The sequence below is a fragment of the Ctenopharyngodon idella genome, chromosome 15 (assembly GCF_019924925.1).
Source record: "Ctenopharyngodon idella isolate HZGC_01 chromosome 15, HZGC01, whole genome shotgun sequence".
Taxonomy (NCBI): Eukaryota; Metazoa; Chordata; class Actinopteri; order Cypriniformes; family Xenocyprididae; genus Ctenopharyngodon; species Ctenopharyngodon idella.
Window position 1 is genome coordinate 13,318,299 of NC_067234.1, and position 25,853 is coordinate 13,344,151.

Below are 25,853 nucleotides of genomic sequence, written 5' to 3' on the forward strand. Positions count from 1 at the left end.
AGAGTGCTCAGGACCTCAGACTGGGCCGAAGGTTTACCTTCCAACAAGACAATGACCCTAAGCACACAGCTAAAATAACGAAGGAGTGGCTTCACAACAACTCCGTGACTGTTCTTGAATGGCCCAGCCAGAGCCCTGACTTAAACCCAATTGAGCATCTCTGGAGAGACCTAAAAATGGCTGTCCACCAACGTTTACCATCCAACCTGACAGAACTGGAGAGGATCTGCAAGTAGGAATTACAGAGGATGTAAAAGGTGCAGGTGTGAAAAACTTGTTGCATCTTTCCCAAAAAGACTCATGGCTGTATTAGATCAAAAGGGTGCTTCTACTAAATACTGAGCAAAGGGTCTGAATACTTAGGACCATGTGATATTTCAGTTTTTCTTTTTTAATAAATCTGCAAAAATGTCAACAATTCTGTGTTTTTCTGTCAATATGGGGTGCAGTGTGTACATTAATGAGGAAAAAAATGAACTTAAATGATTTTAGCAAATGGCTGCAATATAACAAAGAGTGAAAAATTTAAGGGGGTCTGAATACTTTCCGTACCCACTGTATATTTTATGTTAACATATTTTAATGACAGTATATTTATTGAAAAAAAAATATATTTTATTTATCAAAACAAACAGAAAATAGTACAAACGTTACTAAAGTGATTGTTTTGAACAAGTATTAACTTAGACGTTATTAAAAACGTTATTTTAACTAAAGCATTTGTATAAATACTTTGTGCCTTTTGCCCCATGTTGGTTTTACCACGTGTGTCTCTGGGGTAAAAGGCCCCCCTCACTAATTCATACATTTTTAAGATTTTTAAACAAAATAAACCACTTTTATGATTTATTTTCACACGAAATCTTAAGGTGTGCCTTTAGCCCTGTGTACCCTACTGTACTGTTAGCTTTGTCTTGAGATAGAGGTAAATCATTCTGAGGTAAATCTTGACTCATTCATTTTAAAGTTAATGTTCATCATTATCCAGGGCTCAACATTAACACTGGTCCAGGATAAGTGGATAAATAGCCTGAACGTCAATAGCTGTGAATGAATGATTATATTACATTAAATGTAAACGGCAACTGATAATGGATTAATATATTGATGGTAACAACATAGATAAAACAACTGACTATGCCACTCACCTCTAACTCCTGCTGTAATCTGTAGAGTCCATACTGACCGTGCCTACCCACTCAAGACCACATCCAAACGCACTTGGTTTGTTTTTTCAACTACTACAGTCATCTCCTGTGAATCTGTCATGTGTCTCCTAGCAACAAGGCGTGTTCGTGTTTCTGTTTGAGTTTAGTTGTGTATGTAATGTATGATTTTAAAGTCTGGTAGTGTATGATACACGTTTAGTGTATGATGTCCTGTTTTTCTCTGTAATCATTAAAAAAGTCGACAAGTGTATGATGGCTACCCCTGGTTTCACAGACAAGGCTTAAGCTAGTCCCAAATGCATGTTTGAGCTGTTTTAACCGAAATCAACTTGCACTGACATTTTGTCATTGTTTTGTCTCAAGATGCACACCAGTAATTTTTTTTTTCTAATGCACGTTTATAAAAGCTACTTAAATGTCCTAATTGAACTAAGGCCTAATCCTGGCTTAATCTGTTTCTGAAACCAGGCCCTAGTGTTTTAAAATCTGTTCAGATTTTAAAAGTCGTGTAGTGTATTCCAGCCTTTATTTAGAGATTTATAATGAATTTTAAGAATGTACAACACTGCATGTGTGCTACGTCAAAGAGGCATGTGCACTCTGATGTAAACAAGCCCAACACGCGACGTCAGTTAACACTTTCTTCATAACTTAAATATGGAAGCCAGTCAGGCAGAAGCTAGATATTTTACTTCATAACTTGTTAAATATGGATATTTTTCTTACACAAACACATCACTTCGCTTCAGAAGGCCTTTATTAACCCTCCGGAGCCGTGTGGAGTACACATTTATGATGGATGGATGTGGATGGAGACACTTTCTTTAGCTCATACTTGTTGATCCCGTTCACTGCCATTATAAAGCTTGGATGCGTCAGGATATTTATTAATATTTCTTCGATTGTGTTCATCAGAAAGAAGAAAGACATATACACCTAGGATGGCTTGAGGGTGAGTAAAGCTTGGGGTAATTTTTATTTGAAAGTGAACTAATCCTTTAATATCGTGATAATACCGTATACCGTGATAAAATATTCATCAATACATGAAAATTTGATACCATCACATGCCTAGTTGGGAGCATCAAAATAAATTGTTAGCAGATTTTAAGTAGACAGTCTACTAATACTCTAATGACTGCTAGTTGGCATCATGCAAAGTTACTTATAGTTAGTAGAATGTCTATCAAAATAAACTGTTCCCGTTCTTGGTTCTTAGATTGTATAGTAAACACCTTGACATTTAACACATTTTACATATAAAGAAATATAGAGAGTTAACATGATACCTGATTCTGATTCATGCACGTCCCACAGAGACATCCGATCAGTCCGTTGACTACCTGTGCCAGTAAAAGCACAGCCTCCAGGGTACCGACGCTCAACAGAATTGAAAACAGGACCACGTTCCACAGCACCACATTCTGCGGCCTCTCACACTCTATCCATAATGTCTGATTAAACAGGTAACTCTCTCTGAAGAGAGGAAAGCAAAGAGGAAAGTCATCACAAAACTAAGTATCCTCAAAGACCTCTTCTAACTGCACAAGGCCAGTGTTTTTCTCATATTCATGCAGGAGAGGAAACATATGTGTCATGTTTATGTAAGAGAGTGATTACACATTTCTGTAAAAAAAATTATATTTTCGGTTCTGAGTCTGATAAACTAAAGCAGGTGACATATGCACACCTGTGAGCATCAGTTGAATTCAATATTAATGCAGCAATCATACAACACTCTGATATATTATGTCACTTGTCAACCACAAATTACACTGAACATTGTCAAACTGATTTTGCTGCTCTGATGCTTTATAAAAATGACGACATTTTTGTCCGTTATGTATATACTGTACAAGCAACTAATTATATGTGTGCGTTTTTCATATTACTCTGTAGTCCTGTTTAAGAACGGGTAGATAAAGATCCCGTCTCCCGTGTCACACAGAGGGCCATCCTGCAGGCCGACGACAGAGACGATCATGCAGTACAGCGCTCCAGCTGCACCCAGCACAGACATCAGCATGGACAGCATCATCTGCAGCACATGCACACATATGCATCAGTCCAAACACCCAAACCACTCGATCAGTATTTTGTTCTCTGCCAGGACCACATATAGAAATATCACATGATAGAAAGTCACATAAAATGCTGTGTCTGATTTTGTTGCTGATACAGATGAATTTACTGTTTACAATGAAATGATGAAAGAGAACTTATCTTTCCTACATTGCTGTGCTTGTGATTTGTCCTTCCACCATCCCTATAAGTAATTCCAGCTCAAATCAACATTTAATGTCTGTTCATTTATTTGTTTGTTAATGAAATCTATTTGTTATTAGATTATATGACCAACTGTATGTTGTCTGTTATGTCATGCTAAATGTATCATTAGAACTGCAGTGCTTCTACTGCAAAATGTGGTTGCATGTTGTGTGATGTAACAGTTTTTAGTCCTATAATACTTTGCCACTCATATATTGCATGTTTAGTTTATAATGTGTAGTGTCTGGATCAGACACACAATTATTCATTATATTTAATGAATAATCCAGAAACTCTCTCTCTCAAAGTTCTGTGAACCCATCCCCCTAAACTGCAACCAGCATCCCAAATGAAGCTAACACATGGACAGAACCAAGTGTCCTGTTACAGGACACAAGAACACTGATAAGTTTTATTGCCGTCAGGAATGTGCAGACTGTGACTCTGACTTAATTCTTTCTGAGAAGGACAAATAAACCCTTTTAATCCTATATATTCTATATATATAACAACTTGAGAAATGTATAAACATGTATCCAATTTTCCCATCTCATGATTTTCCTTTTATAGGGTTTGGCCCATGTATTAATTCTCTCTTTTGAACTATTTTGGTTTTATTGTTTCAGAGTTGCATACTATGGTTAACTAAAATCACATGGAAAGCATGTTTGGTATCGATGGACTCTAACTTTCATTTCCTATTTGGTAATTTATGTTACATGTTGCTAACTCTGTGACACAATAGTATTATAAAAATCTAGAAAGTTCTTCTCTCATACATCCAATCCAATGTCTTATGCTAATATCTTGCTAGAGGACAAAGACTCGTAAAAAAAGTTCCCTCGGAAGGGACAACTCCTTATTGGCTCAGGCACCTCAAGAGGGTATATTCATAAGCTAGATATTTTTTAATGAAGATGATGCAGCTACAGAATAGATTTCACAAATGCACATGCTGGTTACACAAAGAAAAAGTGCCTCCATTACCTCATCAGAGATCTGAACTTTGTGTACACATGCAGAGAGCAGTTACTGACCCCACATCTGTTTGCACAGCAGTTCCCCTCAAGCCCTGCAGCCCTTATCACTGAAGCCGGCAGAAACACCTGCAGCACGGACACAAATAACAGAAATCACTCTCTAGAATAGAGTACATGGATGGATGCTTGTCTCTCTTTCGTTCAGGCACCCTCAAAGCTTCAGACTCACCAACAGTCCTCCCCCGATGACCCCGGGAAAGAACCAGATCTTTTCGGTGATTTCCTCGGTCCTCCACACTTCACCATTGGGAAAAAACAGTAAGATGTTTCCAACTATGGCTAAGAGACCGAGTGGAAAGAGAAGGTCTCCGGTGCATTTAGCACACTTTCCCGTGCACATGATGACCTGATAATCAGGGTAAAAAGATATATATATATATATATATTGTATTAAAATCATGAACCAGAAGAGTCAGAAGAGACTGAGAGTAATCATTTACATACTATATGAATGATGAGCAACAGGCTCTTAATTATTAAAAGCTTTCTAAAAGTCATTTCATTACTGCATTGTGCAAGATCATACAATAATGGAAGAATAAAAATACAAACTATTCAATTTACAAACTACTGCTACTCTATAAAACAACAATAACATAGATTGTACCTGTTTCCTTGAGTTCTCCTGTTCTACTTTTCTCTACTCGTTGACTTCAATGCAGACAAGAGATAGATTGTTCTAATAGTTCCTGTCAAGGCTAATAATTGCCAAGTAGTTTCTGAAAATTTGGCAGAAACCAGGAAAGAGTTTAGTATCATGAGACCACTAAAGGTAATGTAAGCAAAAGCATGTATGACACACACAGGTGCCTGTCCCTGCGGTCAATGACCCTGCTTTCATAGAAAGAAAAAAATCAGTGTCAGTCACATAAATCAAAATGTATACCGTTTTTGAAAGTGATGTTAAAACTATGACACCAAAAATACCTGTTTACTTATTACTTATAATGAATGTGATCTACATAATAAATAAAATGTTTATGAAATAGAAAAACATCATCGAATCCCATTTAAATCTTACATTTTTGTCTCCTACGCTTTGTGGTTAGGTATTGCATTTTCAAATTCAAACAGAAATTAAAGTTTTCTCCATAGAGAAATAAAATTGTATATTCCTTCTTGGGCTGTCAATTTTTAATCACGATTAATCGCACCCTTTTGTATACACCCTTAAGCATACACCCTTTATCTTGTTTAACACGTTCATTTTGTCATTACACCGCAGAAAAAAAAAAGAAAAAAAAAAAAGCTTTTCTTACTTGGATCATTCCTGGGATTCGGTAATATTTCATCCTGCTCATCTATTTACAAGCCCAAGCCAACAGACTTAAAAGGGGATCAAGCTTTTTTTTTTAGGAGGGAATTTTAAGTGCATAGATGGCTGTACAACTTTTAAAGGTGCAGATGATGTGTATATTTTACTGTTTGGCTTGGTATTTGAATCACAGACACAACAAGGACTGACCGGTGTAAATTTTAGACACTTTTGCCCATGGTTTTCAGAGCTGTTTTGAGCCAGTCAATGCCTTAAGTTTTGATAGAACCATATTTTATTCATATTTTCTTTTAAATGGCATTTTAAATTCTGAATGTGATTTTACCATTTAAAAACTTTGTAATATGGATTTCTTTAACTGTTTGCAAGTTTTGACCATGCTTGTGCTTTTATTTTATTATCCAATGTGAAGTCAGTGGCCTTTTACAGCAGAATTCCTCCTAGCAGCACTTAGTTGGAAAAAAAAAAAACTTAGTTGGAAGTAGTAATGCACATTTGGAATGTAAAGTTATTTATCAGCCTTATATAATGTATGTGTATTTGTATATTATCCATACTGTACATTGTATTCCAAATTTTATGTTTAAAACATTAATCTTGTAATATTATATATGCAATTGTAATTGCAATGTAAATAAAGTGCTACTTTAAAAATATAAGCATAGAGCCCTGCGTGTTTAATTCTACTTGGCTTTAACAAGTGTTTGTTTGTGTATGTGTGTATATATGAGTTTTTCTATAGAGTAAGAATAGGGTATATAACATTGAATATGTGCATGATGAATGGGTGAAGAGTTTTATTGAGAATCTTTATTCACTTATTTATTCTCACCCAAATAATGCTGTTAAGTGAAAGTTATTTGTTTATTTACCTCTTTGGAAAAACAAAGACACTTTGTCAATGTATAACTTTTAAAGATATTTTAAAGTGTATCTCATGTATTATGACACATACATGAATGTCTCTGGGCTAAGCCTGGATATCCACCAACCTCAGAACCGCCCCTGCCTTAGAAAGTGCTTTGGTGACCAAAAAAAGAAGAAAAAAAAATCTCAAAAAATCACTGTCATGTGATCTCAATGACACATAAAATGCATATAAAGAGGTAATGATAAAAATTTTCCCAATTAACTTTACAGCTAAATATCCATGTCATGTAGACTTGATACAAAAGATGATGGGTGAAATACAGTAGAATGAATGAGGCAAAGAAAGTGATCTAGAAAGTGTTGACAGCATTATAAAGTCTCATGCCATTTGGATCAAGGGAACTTTTTTTTTTTTCAGCAAATGTCATTTGGGGTGAAAAAGACCCCCTGATAGCTTAGAAGGGTTAAAAAATCTACTTTTGAGAACAATCAAACAGAAAAAGCATTGCGATTTTGTAAAATTCTTTTAGATATATCATTCCTACAAAGACATTGAACTTTTTACAAGTTGTGAAAGGATGCCTTGAGACCATGAACTTGTTCGAGTTTTTCATTTTCATGTATACAAGTTTGTTCTTGTGATCAGTGTCAGAAGGCCAATTAACTGGTTTTGCACCTTGTCATGTAGACTTGATACAAAAGATGATGGGTGAAACACAGTAGAATGAATGAGGCAAAGACAACTTTTCATAAACACTGAGAAACTCTTCACACCATTAACACAAGACACAGAACTAAGAAAACAGAAGGCTTAAAGGGGGGGTATAATGCTATTTTATGTATTCTGACTTATTTACACTGTTAAAGAGTTGGATTCTCATGCTAAACATGGCCAAAGTTTCAAAACACGAGTTGGACATATGACAGAGTATTTCTGTGCTAAAAATATTCTTCCAAACCCTCATAAACTTTGCGGTCTTTTTTTCGAGTACAGATCGTTTGAAACTGAAAGATGGAGCGGTCACAGCGGTAATGATCCCGGTTAAGAGTCAGAACCGCAGGTGGTGAGTAAAACTGCATCAAATGTATGTTTTGTTGGCAATAGGGGCCTAAGTGCATATAATGTAAACAACACGAATGTAGTGAATTCATAAATTCATTATTCATCATTCACTATACGGTATATTCATTATAGTGATTCAAAAGTTATCCATGTATAATGCGATGATGTATTGTGTATTGTTTAGCTGACCATTGATAGCTTGCAGACGATCGCTACGCAAAAGCTGCGCGTGCTTGTCACTCTTTAGCTCCGCTCGCATGGCATGCCTCCAGGTGCTCAGCTGTTTTCAGAAAGACCTAGTACAGCATAAGTATCTTTTATAAATATGATAAAACTAAAGACTTTTTGGAGACATGAAGAATGCGCTACTACACTATAGGTACCCAAGATTAACATGAGATTGGCAGAAACTGTGTCTGATACCCCCCCCTTAAATAAACAGGACAAGGAACAGGTGTGAAACTATTTACAAACCATGATAACACATGAATAGACGAGAACACGGGCAAAACTGTGACAGGTTACAAAACTAAACAGAACAAGACAATGAAACTAAACATGAGCGTGACAGACCTATGCAATCCCATTTACACCACTGCAACAAGTGGCAACAAGGAACATGGGAAATTTGGAGAAGGATTTACCAGAATTTTTTTTTTTTTTTTTTACACAGTGTAGTAGAGTCCTCTTTCACTTTATGCCCAGCAAAGGGACAATCCTTGGTCCTGGATTTTCAATTGTATATCACTGAGTGTACTCATTTTCCAGCTTGATTTTGAGGTTGTAGTGCATTTACCAACACAGTTATTTGTCCTATGGAAGAGAACACTCCATGGGATCCTGTGAATCAGGCAAGAGGTGGCAGTTGAAGGGCCAGTTCAAGTTAAACAGGTTAAGAGATTGACTGCATTGCTGCTCGGCCGTGGAACAGATGGATTGGCATGGCTGCAGCACTCCACTCTGAGGGCTACAATGGGGCAAAAACATACCGCATACTAGCCGCCGAAAAGCTTCAAAACAGGCAAACTCCATCAGCACCTGCAATAATATTAGAACAAATTTCCCAAATAAAAATGTCAATTGTATTGATTATAAAGATAACTCTCTTGACTCATTGAGAACTTGCTTTATCACCTTGTACTTGTGCAGAATAGAAGCAGCCTCTCTCTGATCAGAAACAGACAGCCAGATGTTTGGAAAGGATGTAAGATTATAGCTTAGACCTCTGCACATTTCAACTTGGATGGGCTCACAAGATGAAGCTGAGAAGAAAAACAAAACAAAATAAGTGTTTCTTCAATGAGACTGACTTTTGACTTCGAAAAAAAGAAACTTTTGAGCATGGTATTTCAGTTCAAGCCTTTGCATTATATGGTTAAGTACAGTATGTTTGACATTAGATATGTCACATACTTTCTGGCAGTATTTGTAAAAACATAAAAATGAAAGAAATAATATTATCACTTAATACTGTAATGATGGGACGGCAAAGGCAAAGACATAAATGGGACAGGCAAAGGTCGAGGCAGGCAGCAGACAAACTGTATCGGGTCACAGGCGGAGATCAGGGCAGGCAGCAAACAAACACAGTCCAGTACACAGGCAAGGTTCAGGGCAGGCAGCAGAGAATCGCAACGAATAAACAATCCAACGGTAACAGGGTAAACAGTCCACAAGAAAACGCTCAGAGTTGATCACCGGGGCAAATCAAGACTTCGCCATCAGGTGGTGTGTGTGTGAGTCTTTTATAGTCCAGGTAGTGTGCTAAACTGTATGTGGCAACAGGTGATTGGTGTGGAGTGTGCATGTGATTGGCAGGGAGGATTATGGGAAATGGAGTCCAGGAACTGACAGGAACAGATGGTGATCGTGATATAACGCCCCCTTCCGGAAGGCGCGTCCTCGCTGCGTAAATGGCACAGATAGGGAGGGGGGTGGGTGCATTGGAGACCTGTTGGCAGACGGGAACGGGGTCTCCAATGCAGGTCCAGGAACTCGGGCAGCCACGGGGGGTCAGGTGCCACGGGCAGCCATGGCGGGTCAGGTGCCACGGGCAGCCACGGCGGGTCATGTGCCACGGGCAGCCACGGCGGGTCATGTGCCACGGATAGCCATGGTGGGTCAGGTTCCAAGGGCAGCCATGGCGGGTCAGGAGCCACAGGCAGCCAAGGCGGGTCAGGAGCCACGGGCAGCCATGGCGGGTCAGGAGCCACAGGCAGCCATGGCGGGTCAGGTGGCTTAGGCGACCACGGCAGGTCAGGTGGCTTGGGCGGCCACGGCAGGTCAGGTGGCTTGGGCGGCCACGGCAGGTCAGGTGGCTTGGGCGGCCACGGTAGGTCAGGTGGCTTGGGCGCCCACGGCAGGTCAGGATCCGTAGCCGGCCACAGCAGTTCACAGGCAGTTGAAGGCCGTGGTCGTGTAAGGTCCCCACCCGCAAGCTCAAGCAGTTCGGAGGCCGATGATGATCGCGGCCGTGCAGGGTCCCCACCCGCAAGCTCCCCACCCACAAGCTCCCCACCCTCAGGTATATGGCCCCCCCCCCAAAAAAAGTTCTTGGGGAGTTCAACGGAAGCCGTGGCGGTTTCGTGGGTAAGGAGCTCGGGTGGCGCCGGCAGGGCGAGGAGCTCGGGTGGCGCCGGCAGGGCAAGGAGCTCGGGTGGCGCCGGCAGGGCGAGGAGCTCGGCGCTCGGGTGGCGCCGGCAGGCCAAGGAGCTCGGCGACGGCCTCCGTGGCCGTATCAGGAAGAGCGGGCTGCTCGGGGACGGCAGCGGGCTGCTCGGGGACTGACTCACAGGCTGGAGCGGGCTCTGGAGCGGACTCACTGGCTGGAACGACCCTACGTTCACAGACACTGGCGGGGCGGCCATCTTGCCCGTGGGCACTGGCAAAGCGGCCATCTTGTCCATAGCGAGAGAGTTTGAGTGCGTAGCAACCGGCGAGCTTGAGTGCGTAGCCACCGGCGAGCTTGAGTGCTTAGCCACCGGCGAGCTTGAGTGCGTTGCAACCGGCGGCCCTGAGTGCGTTGCAACCGGCGGCCCTGAGTGCGTTGCAACCGGCGGCCCTGAGTGCGCTGCAACCGGCGGCCTTGAGTGCGACGCGGCCGGCGGGCTTGAGTGCGAGGCGGCCGGCGGGCTTGTGTACGAAGCGGCCGGTGGAGGTTTAGGAATGCCAGCCGCTTGTGCTGAAGTCAGCGGTGGATCAGCCACACTGGAACGCAACCCTCTCCGCCTCCGGACAGATCCAGAGACGTGACGTGATTCTAGACGGTCAACGGAGATTTGACTTGGTTCTGGAAGATCAGCGGAGACATGATGTGATGATGTTGTGGCCGCCATTTTGTGAATGCTCTCTGTAGAGGCAGCTATTACATGAGGGGACGAGGTGTCGCGTTCCTCCGCGACACCCACGGTAAAGCTAGAGCCACTCCTCTGTAATGCCAGATCTATATATTGTTCTAGCGTCCCATCAGGGTCATGCAATGGCATGATGGAACGGAGCGGATCAGACAGTCCCCCGCGAAAGAATATCATGAGGCATACAGTGTCAAAGGTGGTTAAGTGTGCCAGTTCAATAAAGTCCTTGACATAGTCCTCTATCGTTCTGTCTCCTTGACGGAGACACATTAACTGGACGGATGGACTCATGTTAGCTGAGACAGGAACACTCACGGTAGCTGCTGGATCTTGTGTTGGCGAAGTCTTCTGTAATGATGGGACGGCAGAGCGGGGATCCATTTGCAGCTTTATTGAGAATAGTCACCAAGGCAGACAGGGGCAAAGGCAAAGACATAAACGGGACAGGCAATGGTCGAGGCAGGCAGCAGACAAACTGTATCGGGTCACAGGCGGAGATCAGGGCAGGCAGCAAACAAACACAGTCCAGTACACAGGCAAGGTTCAGGGCAGGCAGCAGAGAATCGCAACGAATAAACAATCCAACGGTAACAGGGTAAACAGTCCACAAGAAAACGCTCAGAGTTGATCACCGGGGCAAATCAAGACTTCGCCATCAGGTGGTGTGAGTCTTTTATAGTCCAGGTAGTGTGCTAAACTGTATGTGGCAACAGGTGATTGGTGTGGAGTGTGCATGTGATTGGCAGGGAGGATTATGGGAAATGGAGTCCAGGAACTGACAGGAACAGACGGTGATCGTGACAAATACAGTCAAATGAGAAACACCTTACCACATGGTTACATATTTATTAATATATTTTTTAAAATAAAAAAGTTGTATAGTTGTATATTGCTCAACTAACAATGAACTATTCTGTTTGTATTCATTAACATTAACATGATTAATAAGCTATTTTAAATTTTTGATCATTGTACATCATATGCATGTACAAATCGAAAAGTTATTGCTGTTAAATATCGATCCAAACCAAATATGAAACTTTTAATATTGAAAGTCTATCAACTCTAAAAAAAAGGATATTTTTTTGTGGCCACAGCATGTAGCTTGTGAACGCATCATTAAAGTAGCGTCGATTTACAAGCAGTGTCCAGAATCAAAACTCACATGAACATGCACAAAAGTTTTATTTCACTAAATAACAAACACACACACAAACACGCACACATGGGTCAAATGGAAAGTGAAAATGAATGAAACCAGACACAGAAACGGGATGGAAGCTATGGAAAAGAGTCATTTAACCATTTGAACAGAATCATCAGTTTCTTAGTTTAAAGCAACTTGTTACAAGAGGTCTACAGCTTAAACCTCTGTTTAGTTAGTTAATTGTACAACACTTGCAATGCTTTAGTTTTGGTTTTACTATAGAACATTAATTACATTGTCAGTGTAAAAATGCTAAATAGAATTGCATTTGGTTTCTTTTTTGAAATGTGATCATTTAATGAGGAAAATTTGACAATGGGCATGGATTTAGTTTGATTTATAAATAAATAAAAAAACCTGTGAGGACTTCGCCTCCTCATTTCAGAACATGCCACTTATGTGTATATACAGTGGGTACGGAAAGTATTCAGACCCCCTTAAATTTTTCACTCTTTGTTATATTGCAGCCATTTGCTAAAATCATTTAAGTTAATTTTTTTTTTCCTCACTAATGGACACACAGAATTGTTGACATTTTTGCAGATTTATTAAAAAAGAAAAACTGAAATATCACATGGTCCTAAGTATTCAGACCCTTTGCTGTGACACTCACATATTTAACTCAGGTGCTGTCCATTTCTTCTTATCATCCTTGAGATGGTTCTACACCTTCATTTGAGTCCAGCTGTGTTTGATTATACTGATTGGACTTGATTAGGAAAGCCACACACCTGTCTATATAAGACCTTACAGCTCACAGTGCATGTCAGTGCAAATGAGAATCATGAGGTCAAAGGAACTGCCTGAAGAGCTCAGAGACAGACTTGTGGCAAGGCACAGATCTGGCCAAGGTTACAAAATAATTTCTGCTGCACTTAAGGCTCCTAAGAGCACAGTGGCCTCCATAATCCTTAAATGGATGACGTTTGGGACGACCAGAACCCTTCCTAGAGCTGGCCGTCCGGCCAAACTGAGCTATCGGGGGAGAAGAGCCTTGGTGAGAGAGGTAAAGAAGAACCCAAAGATCACTGTGGCTGAGCTCCAGAGATGCAGTCGGGAGATGGGAGAAAGTTGTAGAAAGTCAACCATCACTGCAGCCCTCCACCAGTCGGGGCTTTATGGCAGAGTGGCCCGACGGAAGCCTCTCCTCAGTACAAGACACATGAAAAAGGACTCCAAGATGGTGAGAATTAAGATTCTCTGGTCTGATGAGACCAAGATAGAACTTTTTGGCCTTAATTCTAAGCGGTATGTGTGGAGAAAACCAGGCACTGCTCATCACCTGTCCAATACAGTCCCAACAGTGAAGCATGGTGGTGGCAGCATCATGCTGTGGGGGTGTTTTTCAGCTGCAGGGACAGGACGACTGGTTGCAATCGAGGGAAAGATGAATGCGGCCAAGTACAGGGATATCCTGGACAAAAACCTTCTCCAGAGTGCTCAGGACCTCAGACTGGGCCGAAGGTTTACCTTCCAACAAGACAATGACCCTAAGCACACAGCTAAAATAACGAAGGAGTGGCTTCACAACAACTCCGTGACTGTTCTTGAATGGCCCAGCCAGAGCCCTGACTTAAACCCAATTGAGCATCTCTGGAGAGACCTAAAAATGGCTGTCCACCAACGTTTACCATCCAACCTGACAGAACTGGAGAGGATCTGCAAGTAGGAATTACAGAGGATGTAAAAGGTGCAGGTGTGAAAAACTTGTTGCATCTTTCCCAAAAAGACTCATGGCTGTATTAGATCAAAAGGGTGCTTCTACTAAATACTGAGCAAAGGGTCTGAATACTTAGGACCATGTGATATTTCAGTTTTTCTTTTTTAATAAATCTGCAAAAATGTCAACAATTCTGTGTTTTTCTGTCAATATGGGGTGCAGTGTGTACATTAATGAGGAAAAAAATGAACTTAAATGATTTTAGCAAATGGCTGCAATATAATATTGCAGCCCAACACGCGACGTCAGTTAACACTTTCTTCATAACTTAAATATGGAAGCCAGTCAGGCAGAAGCTAGATATTTTACTTCATAACTTGTTAAATATGGATATTTTTCTTACACAAACACATCACTTCGCTTCAGAAGGCCTTTATTAACCCTCCGGAGCCGTGTGGAGTACACATTTATGATGGATGGATGTGGATGGAGACACTTTCTTTAGCTCATACTTGTTGATCCCGTTCACTGCCATTATAAAGCTTGGATGCGTCAGGATATTTATTAATATTTCTTCGATTGTGTTCATCAGAAAGAAGAAAGACATATACACCTAGGATGGCTTGAGGGTGAGTAAAGCTTGGGGTAATTTTTATTTGAAAGTGAACTAATCCTTTAATATCGTGATAATACCGTATACCGTGATAAAATATTCATCAATACATGAAAATTTGATACCATCACATGCCTAGTTGGGAGCATCAAAATAAATTGTTAGCAGATTTTAAGTAGACAGTCTACTAATACTCTAATGACTGCTAGTTGGCATCATGCAAAGTTACTTATAGTTAGTAGAATGTCTATCAAAATAAACTGTTCCCGTTCTTGGTTCTTAGATTGTATAGTAAACACCTTGACATTTAACACATTTTACATATAAAGAAATATAGAGAGTTAACATGATACCTGATTCTGATTCATGCACGTCCCACAGAGACATCCGATCAGTCCGTTGACTACCTGTGCCAGTAAAAGCACAGCCTCCAGGGTACCGACGCTCAACAGAATTGAAAACAGGACCACGTTCCACAGCACCACATTCTGCGGCCTCTCACACTCTATCCATAATGTCTGATTAAACAGGTAACTCTCTCTGAAGAGAGGAAAGCAAAGAGGAAAGTCATCACAAAACTAAGTATCCTCAAAGACCTCTTCTAACTGCACAAGGCCAGTGTTTTTCTCATATTCATGCAGGAGAGGAAACATATGTGTCATGTTTATGTAAGAGAGTGATTACACATTTCTGTAAAAAAAATTATATTTTCGGTTCTGAGTCTGATAAACTAAAGCAGGTGACATATGCACACCTGTGAGCATCAGTTGAATTCAATATTAATGCAGCAATCATACAACACTCTGATATATTATGTCACTTGTCAACCACAAATTACACTGAACATTGTCAAACTGATTTTGCTGCTCTGATGCTTTATAAAAATGACGACATTTTTGTCCGTTATGTATATACTGTACAAGCAACTAATTATATGTGTGCGTTTTTCATATTACTCTGTAGTCCTGTTTAAGAACGGGTAGATAAAGATCCCGTCTCCCGTGTCACACAGAGGGCCATCCTGCAGGCCGACGACAGAGACGATCATGCAGTACAGCGCTCCAGCTGCACCCAGCACAGACATCAGCATGGACAGCATCATCTGCAGCACATGCACACATATGCATCAGTCCAAACACCCAAACCACTCGATCAGTATTTTGTTCTCTGCCAGGACCACATATAGAAATATCACATGATAGAAAGTCACATAAAATGCTGTGTCTGATTTTGTTGCTGATACAGATGAATTTACTGTTTACAATGAAATGATGAAAGAGAACTTATCTTTCCTACATTGCTGTGCTTGTGATTTGTCCTTCCACCATCCCTATAAGTAATTCCAGCTCAAATCAACATTTAATGTCTGTTCATTTATTTGTTTGTTAATGAAATCTATTTGTTATTAGATTATATGACCAACTGTATGTTGTCTGTTATGTCATGCTAAATGTATCATTAGAACTGCAGTGCTTCTACTGCAAAATGTGGTTGCATGTTGTGTGATGTAACAGTTTTTAGTCCTATAATACTTTGCCACTCATATATTGCATGTTTAGTTTATAATGTGTAGTGTCTGGATCAGACACACAATTATTCATTATATTTAATGAATAATCCAGAAACTCTCTCTCTCAAAGTTCTGTGAACCCATCCCCCTAAACTGCAACCAGCATCCCAAATGAAGCTAACACATGGACAGAACCAAGTGTCCTGTTACAGGACACAAGAACACTGATAAGTTTTATTGCCGTCAGGAATGTGCAGACTGTGACTCTGACTTAATTCTTTCTGAGAAGGACAAATAAACCCTTTTAATCCTATATATTCTATATATATAACAACTTGAGAAATGTATAAACATGTATCCAATTTTCCCATCTCATGATTTTCCTTTTATAGGGTTTGGCCCATGTATTAATTCTCTCTTTTGAACTATTTTGGTTTTATTGTTTCAGAGTTGCATACTATGGTTAACTAAAATCACATGGAAAGCATGTTTGGTATCGATGGACTCTAACTTTCATTTCCTATTTGGTAATTTATGTTACATGTTGCTAACTCTGTGACACAATAGTATTATAAAAATCTAGAAAGTTCTTCTCTCATACATCCAATCCAATGTCTTATGCTAATATCTTGCTAGAGGACAAAGACTCGTAAAAAAAGTTCCCTCGGAAGGGACAACTCCTTATTGGCTCAGGCACCTCAAGAGGGTATATTCATAAGCTAGATATTTTTTAATGAAGATGATGCAGCTACAGAATAGATTTCACAAATGCACATGCTGGTTACACAAAGAAAAAGTGCCTCCATTACCTCATCAGAGATCTGAACTTTGTGTACACATGCAGAGAGCAGTTACTGACCCCACATCTGTTTGCACAGCAGTTCCCCTCAAGCCCTGCAGCCCTTATCACTGAAGCCGGCAGAAACACCTGCAGCACGGACACAAATAACAGAAATCACTCTCTAGAATAGAGTACATGGATGGATGCTTGTCTCTCTTTCGTTCAGGCACCCTCAAAGCTTCAGACTCACCAACAGTCCTCCCCCGATGACCCCGGGAAAGAACCAGATCTTTTCGGTGATTTCCTCGGTCCTCCACACTTCACCATTGGGAAAAAACAGTAAGATGTTTCCAACTATGGCTAAGAGACCGAGTGGAAAGAGAAGGTCTCCGGTGCATTTAGCACACTTTCCCGTGCACATGATGACCTGATAATCAGGGTAAAAAGATATATATATATATATATATTGTATTAAAATCATGAACCAGAAGAGTCAGAAGAGACTGAGAGTAATCATTTACATACTATATGAATGATGAGCAACAGGCTCTTAATTATTAAAAGCTTTCTAAAAGTCATTTCATTACTGCATTGTGCAAGATCATACAATAATGGAAGAATAAAAATACAAACTATTCAATTTACAAACTACTGCTACTCTATAAAACAACAATAACATAGATTGTACCTGTTTCCTTGAGTTCTCCTGTTCTACTTTTCTCTACTCGTTGACTTCAATGCAGACAAGAGATAGATTGTTCTAATAGTTCCTGTCAAGGCTAATAATTGCCAAGTAGTTTCTGAAAATTTGGCAGAAACCAGGAAAGAGTTTAGTATCATGAGACCACTAAAGGTAATGTAAGCAAAAGCATGTATGACACACACAGGTGCCTGTCCCTGCGGTCAATGACCCTGCTTTCATAGAAAGAAAAAAATCAGTGTCAGTCACATAAATCAAAATGTATACCGTTTTTGAAAGTGATGTTAAAACTATGACACCAAAAATACCTGTTTACTTATTACTTATAATGAATGTGATCTACATAATAAATAAAATGTTTATGAAATAGAAAAACATCATCGAATCCCATTTAAATCTTACATTTTTGTCTCCTACGCTTTGTGGTTAGGTATTGCATTTTCAAATTCAAACAGAAATTAAAGTTTTCTCCATAGAGAAATAAAATTGTATATTCCTTCTTGGGCTGTCAATTTTTAATCACGATTAATCGCACCCTTTTGTATACACCCTTAAGCATACACCCTTTATCTTGTTTAACACGTTCATTTTGTCATTACACCGCAGAAAAAAAAAAGAAAAAAAAAAAAGCTTTTCTTACTTGGATCATTCCTGGGATTCGGTAATATTTCATCCTGCTCATCTATTTACAAGCCCAAGCCAACAGACTTAAAAGGGGATCAAGCTTTTTTTTTTAGGAGGGAATTTTAAGTGCATAGATGGCTGTACAACTTTTAAAGGTGCAGATGATGTGTATATTTTACTGTTTGGCTTGGTATTTGAATCACAGACACAACAAGGACTGACCGGTGTAAATTTTAGACACTTTTGCCCATGGTTTTCAGAGCTGTTTTGAGCCAGTCAATGCCTTAAGTTTTGATAGAACCATATTTTATTCATATTTTCTTTTAAATGGCATTTTAAATTCTGAATGTGATTTTACCATTTAAAAACTTTGTAATATGGATTTCTTTAACTGTTTGCAAGTTTTGACCATGCTTGTGCTTTTATTTTATTATCCAATGTGAAGTCAGTGGCCTTTTACAGCAGAATTCCTCCTAGCAGCACTTAGTTGGAAAAAAAAAAAACTTAGTTGGAAGTAGTAATGCACATTTGGAATGTAAAGTTATTTATCAGCCTTATATAATGTATGTGTATTTGTATATTATCCATACTGTACATTGTATTCCAAATTTTATGTTTAAAACATTAATCTTGTAATATTATATATGCAATTGTAATTGCAATGTAAATAAAGTGCTACTTTAAAAATATAAGCATAGAGCCCTGCGTGTTTAATTCTACTTGGCTTTAACAAGTGTTTGTTTGTGTATGTGTGTATATATGAGTTTTTCTATAGAGTAAGAATAGGGTATATAACATTGAATATGTGCATGATGAATGGGTGAAGAGTTTTATTGAGAATCTTTATTCACTTATTTATTCTCACCCAAATAATGCTGTTAAGTGAAAGTTATTTGTTTATTTACCTCTTTGGAAAAACAAAGACACTTTGTCAATGTATAACTTTTAAAGATATTTTAAAGTGTATCTCATGTATTATGACACATACATGAATGTCTCTGGGCTAAGCCTGGATATCCACCAACCTCAGAACCGCCCCTGCCTTAGAAAGTGCTTTGGTGACCAAAAAAAGAAGAAAAAAAAATCTCAAAAAATCACTGTCATGTGATCTCAATGACACATAAAATGCATATAAAGAGGTAATGATAAAAATTTTCCCAATTAACTTTACAGCTAAATATCCATGTCATGTAGACTTGATACAAAAGATGATGGGTGAAATACAGTAGAATGAATGAGGCAAAGAAAGTGATCTAGAAAGTGTTGACAGCATTATAAAGTCTCATGCCATTTGGATCAAGGGAACTTTTTTTTTTTTCAGCAAATGTCATTTGGGGTGAAAAAGACCCCCTGATAGCTTAGAAGGGTTAAAAAATCTACTTTTGAGAACAATCAAACAGAAAAAGCATTGCGATTTTGTAAAATTCTTTTAGATATATCATTCCTACAAAGACATTGAACTTTTTACAAGTTGTGAAAGGATGCCTTGAGACCATGAACTTGTTCGAGTTTTTCATTTTCATGTATACAAGTTTGTTCTTGTGATCAGTGTCAGAAGGCCAATTAACTGGTTTTGCACCTTGTCATGTAGACTTGATACAAAAGATGATGGGTGAAACACAGTAGAATGAATGAGGCAAAGACAACTTTTCATAAACACTGAGAAACTCTTCACACCATTAACACAAGACACAGAACTAAGAAAACAGAAGGCTTAAAGGGGGGGTATAATGCTATTTTATGTATTCTGACTTATTTACACTGTTAAAGAGTTGGATTCTCATGCTAAACATGGCCAAAGTTTCAAAACACGAGTTGGACATATGACAGAGTATTTCTGTGCTAAAAATATTCTTCCAAACCCTCATAAACTTTGCGGTCTTTTTTTCGAGTACAGATCGTTTGAAACTGAAAGATGGAGCGGTCACAGCGGTAATGATCCCGGTTAAGAGTCAGAACCGCAGGTGGTGAGTAAAACTGCATCAAATGTATGTTTTGTTGGCAATAGGGGCCTAAGTGCATATAATGTAAACAACACGAATGTAGTGAATTCATAAATTCATTATTCATCATTCACTATACGGTATATTCATTATAGTGATTCAAAAGTTATCCATGTATAATGCGATGATGTATTGTGTATTGTTTAGCTGACCATTGATAGCTTGCAGACGATCGCTACGCAAAAGCTGCGCGTGCTTGTCACTCTTTAGCTCCGCTCGCATGGCATGCCTCCAGGTGCTCAGCTGTTTTCAGAAAGACCTAGTACAGCATAAGTATCTTTTATAAATATGATAAAACTAAAGACTTTTTGGAGACATGAAGAATGCGCTACTACACTATAGGTACCCAAGATTAACATGAGATTGGCAGAAACTGTGTCTGATACCCCCCCCTTAAATAAACAGGACAAGGAACAGGTGTGAAACTATTTACAAACCATGATAACACATGAATAGACGAGAACACGGGCAAAACTGTGACAGGTTACAAAACTAAACAGAACAAGACAATGAAACTAAACATGAGCGTGACAGACCTATGCAATCCCATTTACACCACTGCAACAAGTGGCAACAAGGAACATGGGAAATTTGGAGAAGGATTTACCAGAATTTTTTTTTTTTTTTTTTACACAGTGTAGTAGAGTCCTCTTTCACTTTATGCCCAGCAAAGGGACAATCCTTGGTCCTGGATTTTCAATTGTATATCACTGAGTGTACTCATTTTCCAGCTTGATTTTGAGGTTGTAGTGCATTTACCAACACAGTTATTTGTCCTATGGAAGAGAACACTCCATGGGATCCTGTGAATCAGGCAAGAGGTGGCAGTTGAAGGGCCAGTTCAAGTTAAACAGGTTAAGAGATTGACTGCATTGCTGCTCGGCCGTGGAACAGATGGATTGGCATGGCTGCAGCACTCCACTCTGAGGGCTACAATGGGGCAAAAACATACCGCATACTAGCCGCCGAAAAGCTTCAAAACAGGCAAACTCCATCAGCACCTGCAATAATATTAGAACAAATTTCCCAAATAAAAATGTCAATTGTATTGATTATAAAGATAACTCTCTTGACTCATTGAGAACTTGCTTTATCACCTTGTACTTGTGCAGAATAGAAGCAGCCTCTCTCTGATCAGAAACAGACAGCCAGATGTTTGGAAAGGATGTAAGATTATAGCTTAGACCTCTGCACATTTCAACTTGGATGGGCTCACAAGATGAAGCTGAGAAGAAAAACAAAACAAAATAAGTGTTTCTTCAATGAGACTGACTTTTGACTTCGAAAAAAAGAAACTTTTGAGCATGGTATTTCAGTTCAAGCCTTTGCATTATATGGTTAAGTACAGTATGTTTGACATTAGATATGTCACATACTTTCTGGCAGTATTTGTAAAAACATAAAAATGAAAGAAATAATATTATCACTTAATACTGTAATGATGGGACGGCAAAGGCAAAGACATAAATGGGACAGGCAAAGGTCGAGGCAGGCAGCAGACAAACTGTATCGGGTCACAGGCGGAGATCAGGGCAGGCAGCAAACAAACACAGTCCAGTACACAGGCAAGGTTCAGGGCAGGCAGCAGAGAATCGCAACGAATAAACAATCCAACGGTAACAGGGTAAACAGTCCACAAGAAAACGCTCAGAGTTGATCACCGGGGCAAATCAAGACTTCGCCATCAGGTGGTGTGTGTGTGAGTCTTTTATAGTCCAGGTAGTGTGCTAAACTGTATGTGGCAACAGGTGATTGGTGTGGAGTGTGCATGTGATTGGCAGGGAGGATTATGGGAAATGGAGTCCAGGAACTGACAGGAACAGATGGTGATCGTGATATAACGCCCCCTTCCGGAAGGCGCGTCCTCGCTGCGTAAATGGCACAGATAGGGAGGGGGGTGGGTGCATTGGAGACCTGTTGGCAGACGGGAACGGGGTCTCCAATGCAGGTCCAGGAACTCGGGCAGCCACGGGGGGTCAGGTGCCACGGGCAGCCATGGCGGGTCAGGTGCCACGGGCAGCCACGGCGGGTCATGTGCCACGGGCAGCCACGGCGGGTCATGTGCCACGGATAGCCATGGTGGGTCAGGTTCCAAGGGCAGCCATGGCGGGTCAGGAGCCACAGGCAGCCAAGGCGGGTCAGGAGCCACGGGCAGCCATGGCGGGTCAGGAGCCACAGGCAGCCATGGCGGGTCAGGTGGCTTAGGCGACCACGGCAGGTCAGGTGGCTTGGGCGGCCACGGCAGGTCAGGTGGCTTGGGCGGCCACGGCAGGTCAGGTGGCTTGGGCGGCCACGGTAGGTCAGGTGGCTTGGGCGCCCACGGCAGGTCAGGATCCGTAGCCGGCCACAGCAGTTCACAGGCAGTTGAAGGCCGTGGTCGTGTAAGGTCCCCACCCGCAAGCTCAAGCAGTTCGGAGGCCGATGATGATCGCGGCCGTGCAGGGTCCCCACCCGCAAGCTCCCCACCCACAAGCTCCCCACCCTCAGGTATATGGCCCCCCCCCCAAAAAAAGTTCTTGGGGAGTTCAACGGAAGCCGTGGCGGTTTCGTGGGTAAGGAGCTCGGGTGGCGCCGGCAGGGCGAGGAGCTCGGGTGGCGCCGGCAGGGCAAGGAGCTCGGGTGGCGCCGGCAGGGCGAGGAGCTCGGCGCTCGGGTGGCGCCGGCAGGCCAAGGAGCTCGGCGACGGCCTCCGTGGCCGTATCAGGAAGAGCGGGCTGCTCGGGGACGGCAGCGGGCTGCTCGGGGACTGACTCACAGGCTGGAGCGGGCTCTGGAGCGGACTCACTGGCTGGAACGACCCTACGTTCACAGACACTGGCGGGGCGGCCATCTTGCCCGTGGGCACTGGCAAAGCGGCCATCTTGTCCATAGCGAGAGAGTTTGAGTGCGTAGCAACCGGCGAGCTTGAGTGCGTAGCCACCGGCGAGCTTGAGTGCTTAGCCACCGGCGAGCTTGAGTGCGTTGCAACCGGCGGCCCTGAGTGCGTTGCAACCGGCGGCCCTGAGTGCGTTGCAACCGGCGGCCCTGAGTGCGCTGCAACCGGCGGCCTTGAGTGCGACGCGGCCGGCGGGCTTGAGTGCGAGGCGGCCGGCGGGCTTGTGTACGAAGCGGCCGGTGGAGGTTTAGGAATGCCAGCCGCTTGTGCTGAAGTCAGCGGTGGATCAGCCACACTGGAACGCAACCCTCTCCGCCTCCGGACAGATCCAGAGACGTGACGTGATTCTAGACGGTCAACGGAGATTTGACTTGGTTCTGGAAGATCAGCGGAGACATGATGTGATGATGTTGTGGCCGCCATTTTGTGAATGCTCTCTGTAGAGGCAGCTATTACATGAGGGGACGAGGTGTCGCGTTCCTCCGCGACACCCACGGTAAAGCTAGAGCCACTCCTCTGTAATGCCAGATCTATATATTGTTCTAGCGTCCCATCAGGGTCATGCAATGGCATGATGGAACGGAGCGGATCAGACAGTCCCCCGCGAAAGAATATCATGAGGCATACAGTGTCAAAGGTGGTTAAGTGTGCCAGTTCAATAAAGTCCTTGACATAGTCCTCTATCGTTCTGTCTCCTTGACGGAGACACATTAACTGGACGGATGGACTCATGTTAGCTGAGACAGGAACACTCACGGTAGCTGCTGGATCTTGTGTTGGCGAAGTCTTCTGTAATGATGGGACGGCAGAGCGGGGATCCATTTGCAGCTTTATTGAGAATAGTCACCAAGGCAGACAGGGGCAAAGGCAAAGACATAAACGGGACAGGCAATGGTCGAGGCAGGCAGCAGACAAACTGTATCGGGTCACAGGCGGAGATCAGGGCAGGCAGCAAACAAACACAGTCCAGTACACAGGCAAGGTTCAGGGCAGGCAGCAGAGAATCGCAACGAATAAACAATCCAACGGTAACAGGGTAAACAGTCCACAAGAAAACGCTCAGAGTTGATCACCGGGGCAAATCAAGACTTCGCCATCAGGTGGTGTGAGTCTTTTATAGTCCAGGTAGTGTGCTAAACTGTATGTGGCAACAGGTGATTGGTGTGGAGTGTGCATGTGATTGGCAGGGAGGATTATGGGAAATGGAGTCCAGGAACTGACAGGAACAGACGGTGATCGTGACAAATACAGTCAAATGAGAAACACCTTACCACATGGTTACATATTTATTAATATATTTTTTAAAATAAAAAAGTTGTATAGTTGTATATTGCTCAACTAACAATGAACTATTCTGTTTGTATTCATTAACATTAACATGATTAATAAGCTATTTTAAATTTTTGATCATTGTACATCATATGCATGTACAAATCGAAAAGTTATTGCTGTTAAATATCGATCCAAACCAAATATGAAACTTTTAATATTGAAAGTCTATCAACTCTAAAAAAAAGGATATTTTTTTGTGGCCACAGCATGTAGCTTGTGAACGCATCATTAAAGTAGCGTCGATTTACAAGCAGTGTCCAGAATCAAAACTCACATGAACATGCACAAAAGTTTTATTTCACTAAATAACAAACACACACACAAACACGCACACATGGGTCAAATGGAAAGTGAAAATGAATGAAACCAGACACAGAAACGGGATGGAAGCTATGGAAAAGAGTCATTTAACCATTTGAACAGAATCATCAGTTTCTTAGTTTAAAGCAACTTGTTACAAGAGGTCTACAGCTTAAACCTCTGTTTAGTTAGTTAATTGTACAACACTTGCAATGCTTTAGTTTTGGTTTTACTATAGAACATTAATTACATTGTCAGTGTAAAAATGCTAAATAGAATTGCATTTGGTTTCTTTTTTGAAATGTGATCATTTAATGAGGAAAATTTGACAATGGGCATGGATTTAGTTTGATTTATAAATAAATAAAAAAACCTGTGAGGACTTCGCCTCCTCATTTCAGAACATGCCACTTATGTGTATATACAGTGGGTACGGAAAGTATTCAGACCCCCTTAAATTTTTCACTCTTTGTTATATTGCAGCCATTTGCTAAAATCATTTAAGTTAATTTTTTTTTTCCTCACTAATGGACACACAGAATTGTTGACATTTTTGCAGATTTATTAAAAAAGAAAAACTGAAATATCACATGGTCCTAAGTATTCAGACCCTTTGCTGTGACACTCACATATTTAACTCAGGTGCTGTCCATTTCTTCTTATCATCCTTGAGATGGTTCTACACCTTCATTTGAGTCCAGCTGTGTTTGATTATACTGATTGGACTTGATTAGGAAAGCCACACACCTGTCTATATAAGACCTTACAGCTCACAGTGCATGTCAGTGCAAATGAGAATCATGAGGTCAAAGGAACTGCCTGAAGAGCTCAGAGACAGACTTGTGGCAAGGCACAGATCTGGCCAAGGTTACAAAATAATTTCTGCTGCACTTAAGGCTCCTAAGAGCACAGTGGCCTCCATAATCCTTAAATGGATGACGTTTGGGACGACCAGAACCCTTCCTAGAGCTGGCCGTCCGGCCAAACTGAGCTATCGGGGGAGAAGAGCCTTGGTGAGAGAGGTAAAGAAGAACCCAAAGATCACTGTGGCTGAGCTCCAGAGATGCAGTCGGGAGATGGGAGAAAGTTGTAGAAAGTCAACCATCACTGCAGCCCTCCACCAGTCGGGGCTTTATGGCAGAGTGGCCCGACGGAAGCCTCTCCTCAGTGCAAGACACATGAAAAAACACCTGAAGGACTCCAAGATGG

At 41.3% G+C, this 25,853-nt stretch overlaps 2 protein-coding genes across 7 annotated transcripts in view; both read right to left on the bottom strand.

The window, feature by feature from the left end:
• LOC127495589 (transmembrane 4 L6 family member 1) overlaps positions 1-18,169 on the bottom strand; it is a 26,877-nt gene extending 8,708 nt beyond the window's left edge. Inside the window, exons 1-6 of one of the 6 annotated variants that reach the window (XM_051862527.1) lie at positions 18,151-18,169; positions 5,085-5,196; positions 4,647-4,823; positions 4,475-4,543; positions 3,062-3,207; positions 2,459-2,645 (exon numbers count right to left, since the gene is read on the bottom strand). In XM_051862527.1, the coding sequence (XP_051718487.1) occupies positions 2,459-2,645; positions 3,062-3,207; positions 4,475-4,543; positions 4,647-4,817 (573 nt within the window). In that variant the 5' untranslated portion in view covers positions 4,818-4,823; positions 5,085-5,196; positions 18,151-18,169. Of the gene's footprint in view, positions 1-2,458; positions 2,646-3,061; positions 3,208-4,474; positions 4,544-4,646; positions 4,824-5,084; positions 5,197-5,736; positions 5,756-14,872; positions 15,060-15,475; positions 15,622-16,888; positions 16,958-17,060; positions 17,238-17,498; positions 17,716-18,150 lie in introns of those variants that run through there. The other 5 variants (XM_051862528.1, XM_051862526.1, XM_051862529.1 and 2 more) reach the window with 5 other exon arrangements.
• A 659-nt stretch (positions 18,170-18,828) lies between these two features.
• The window catches only part of mfrp (membrane frizzled-related protein), a 49,085-nt gene continuing 42,060 nt past the window's right edge, over positions 18,829-25,853 (bottom strand). The window contains exons 10-11 of the mRNA XM_051862463.1: positions 21,235-21,362; positions 18,829-21,138 (exon numbers count right to left, since the gene is read on the bottom strand). Coding sequence (XP_051718423.1) covers positions 20,914-21,138; positions 21,235-21,362 — 353 coding nt within the window. The 3' untranslated portion in view covers positions 18,829-20,913. The remainder of the gene's footprint in view (positions 21,139-21,234; positions 21,363-25,853) is intronic.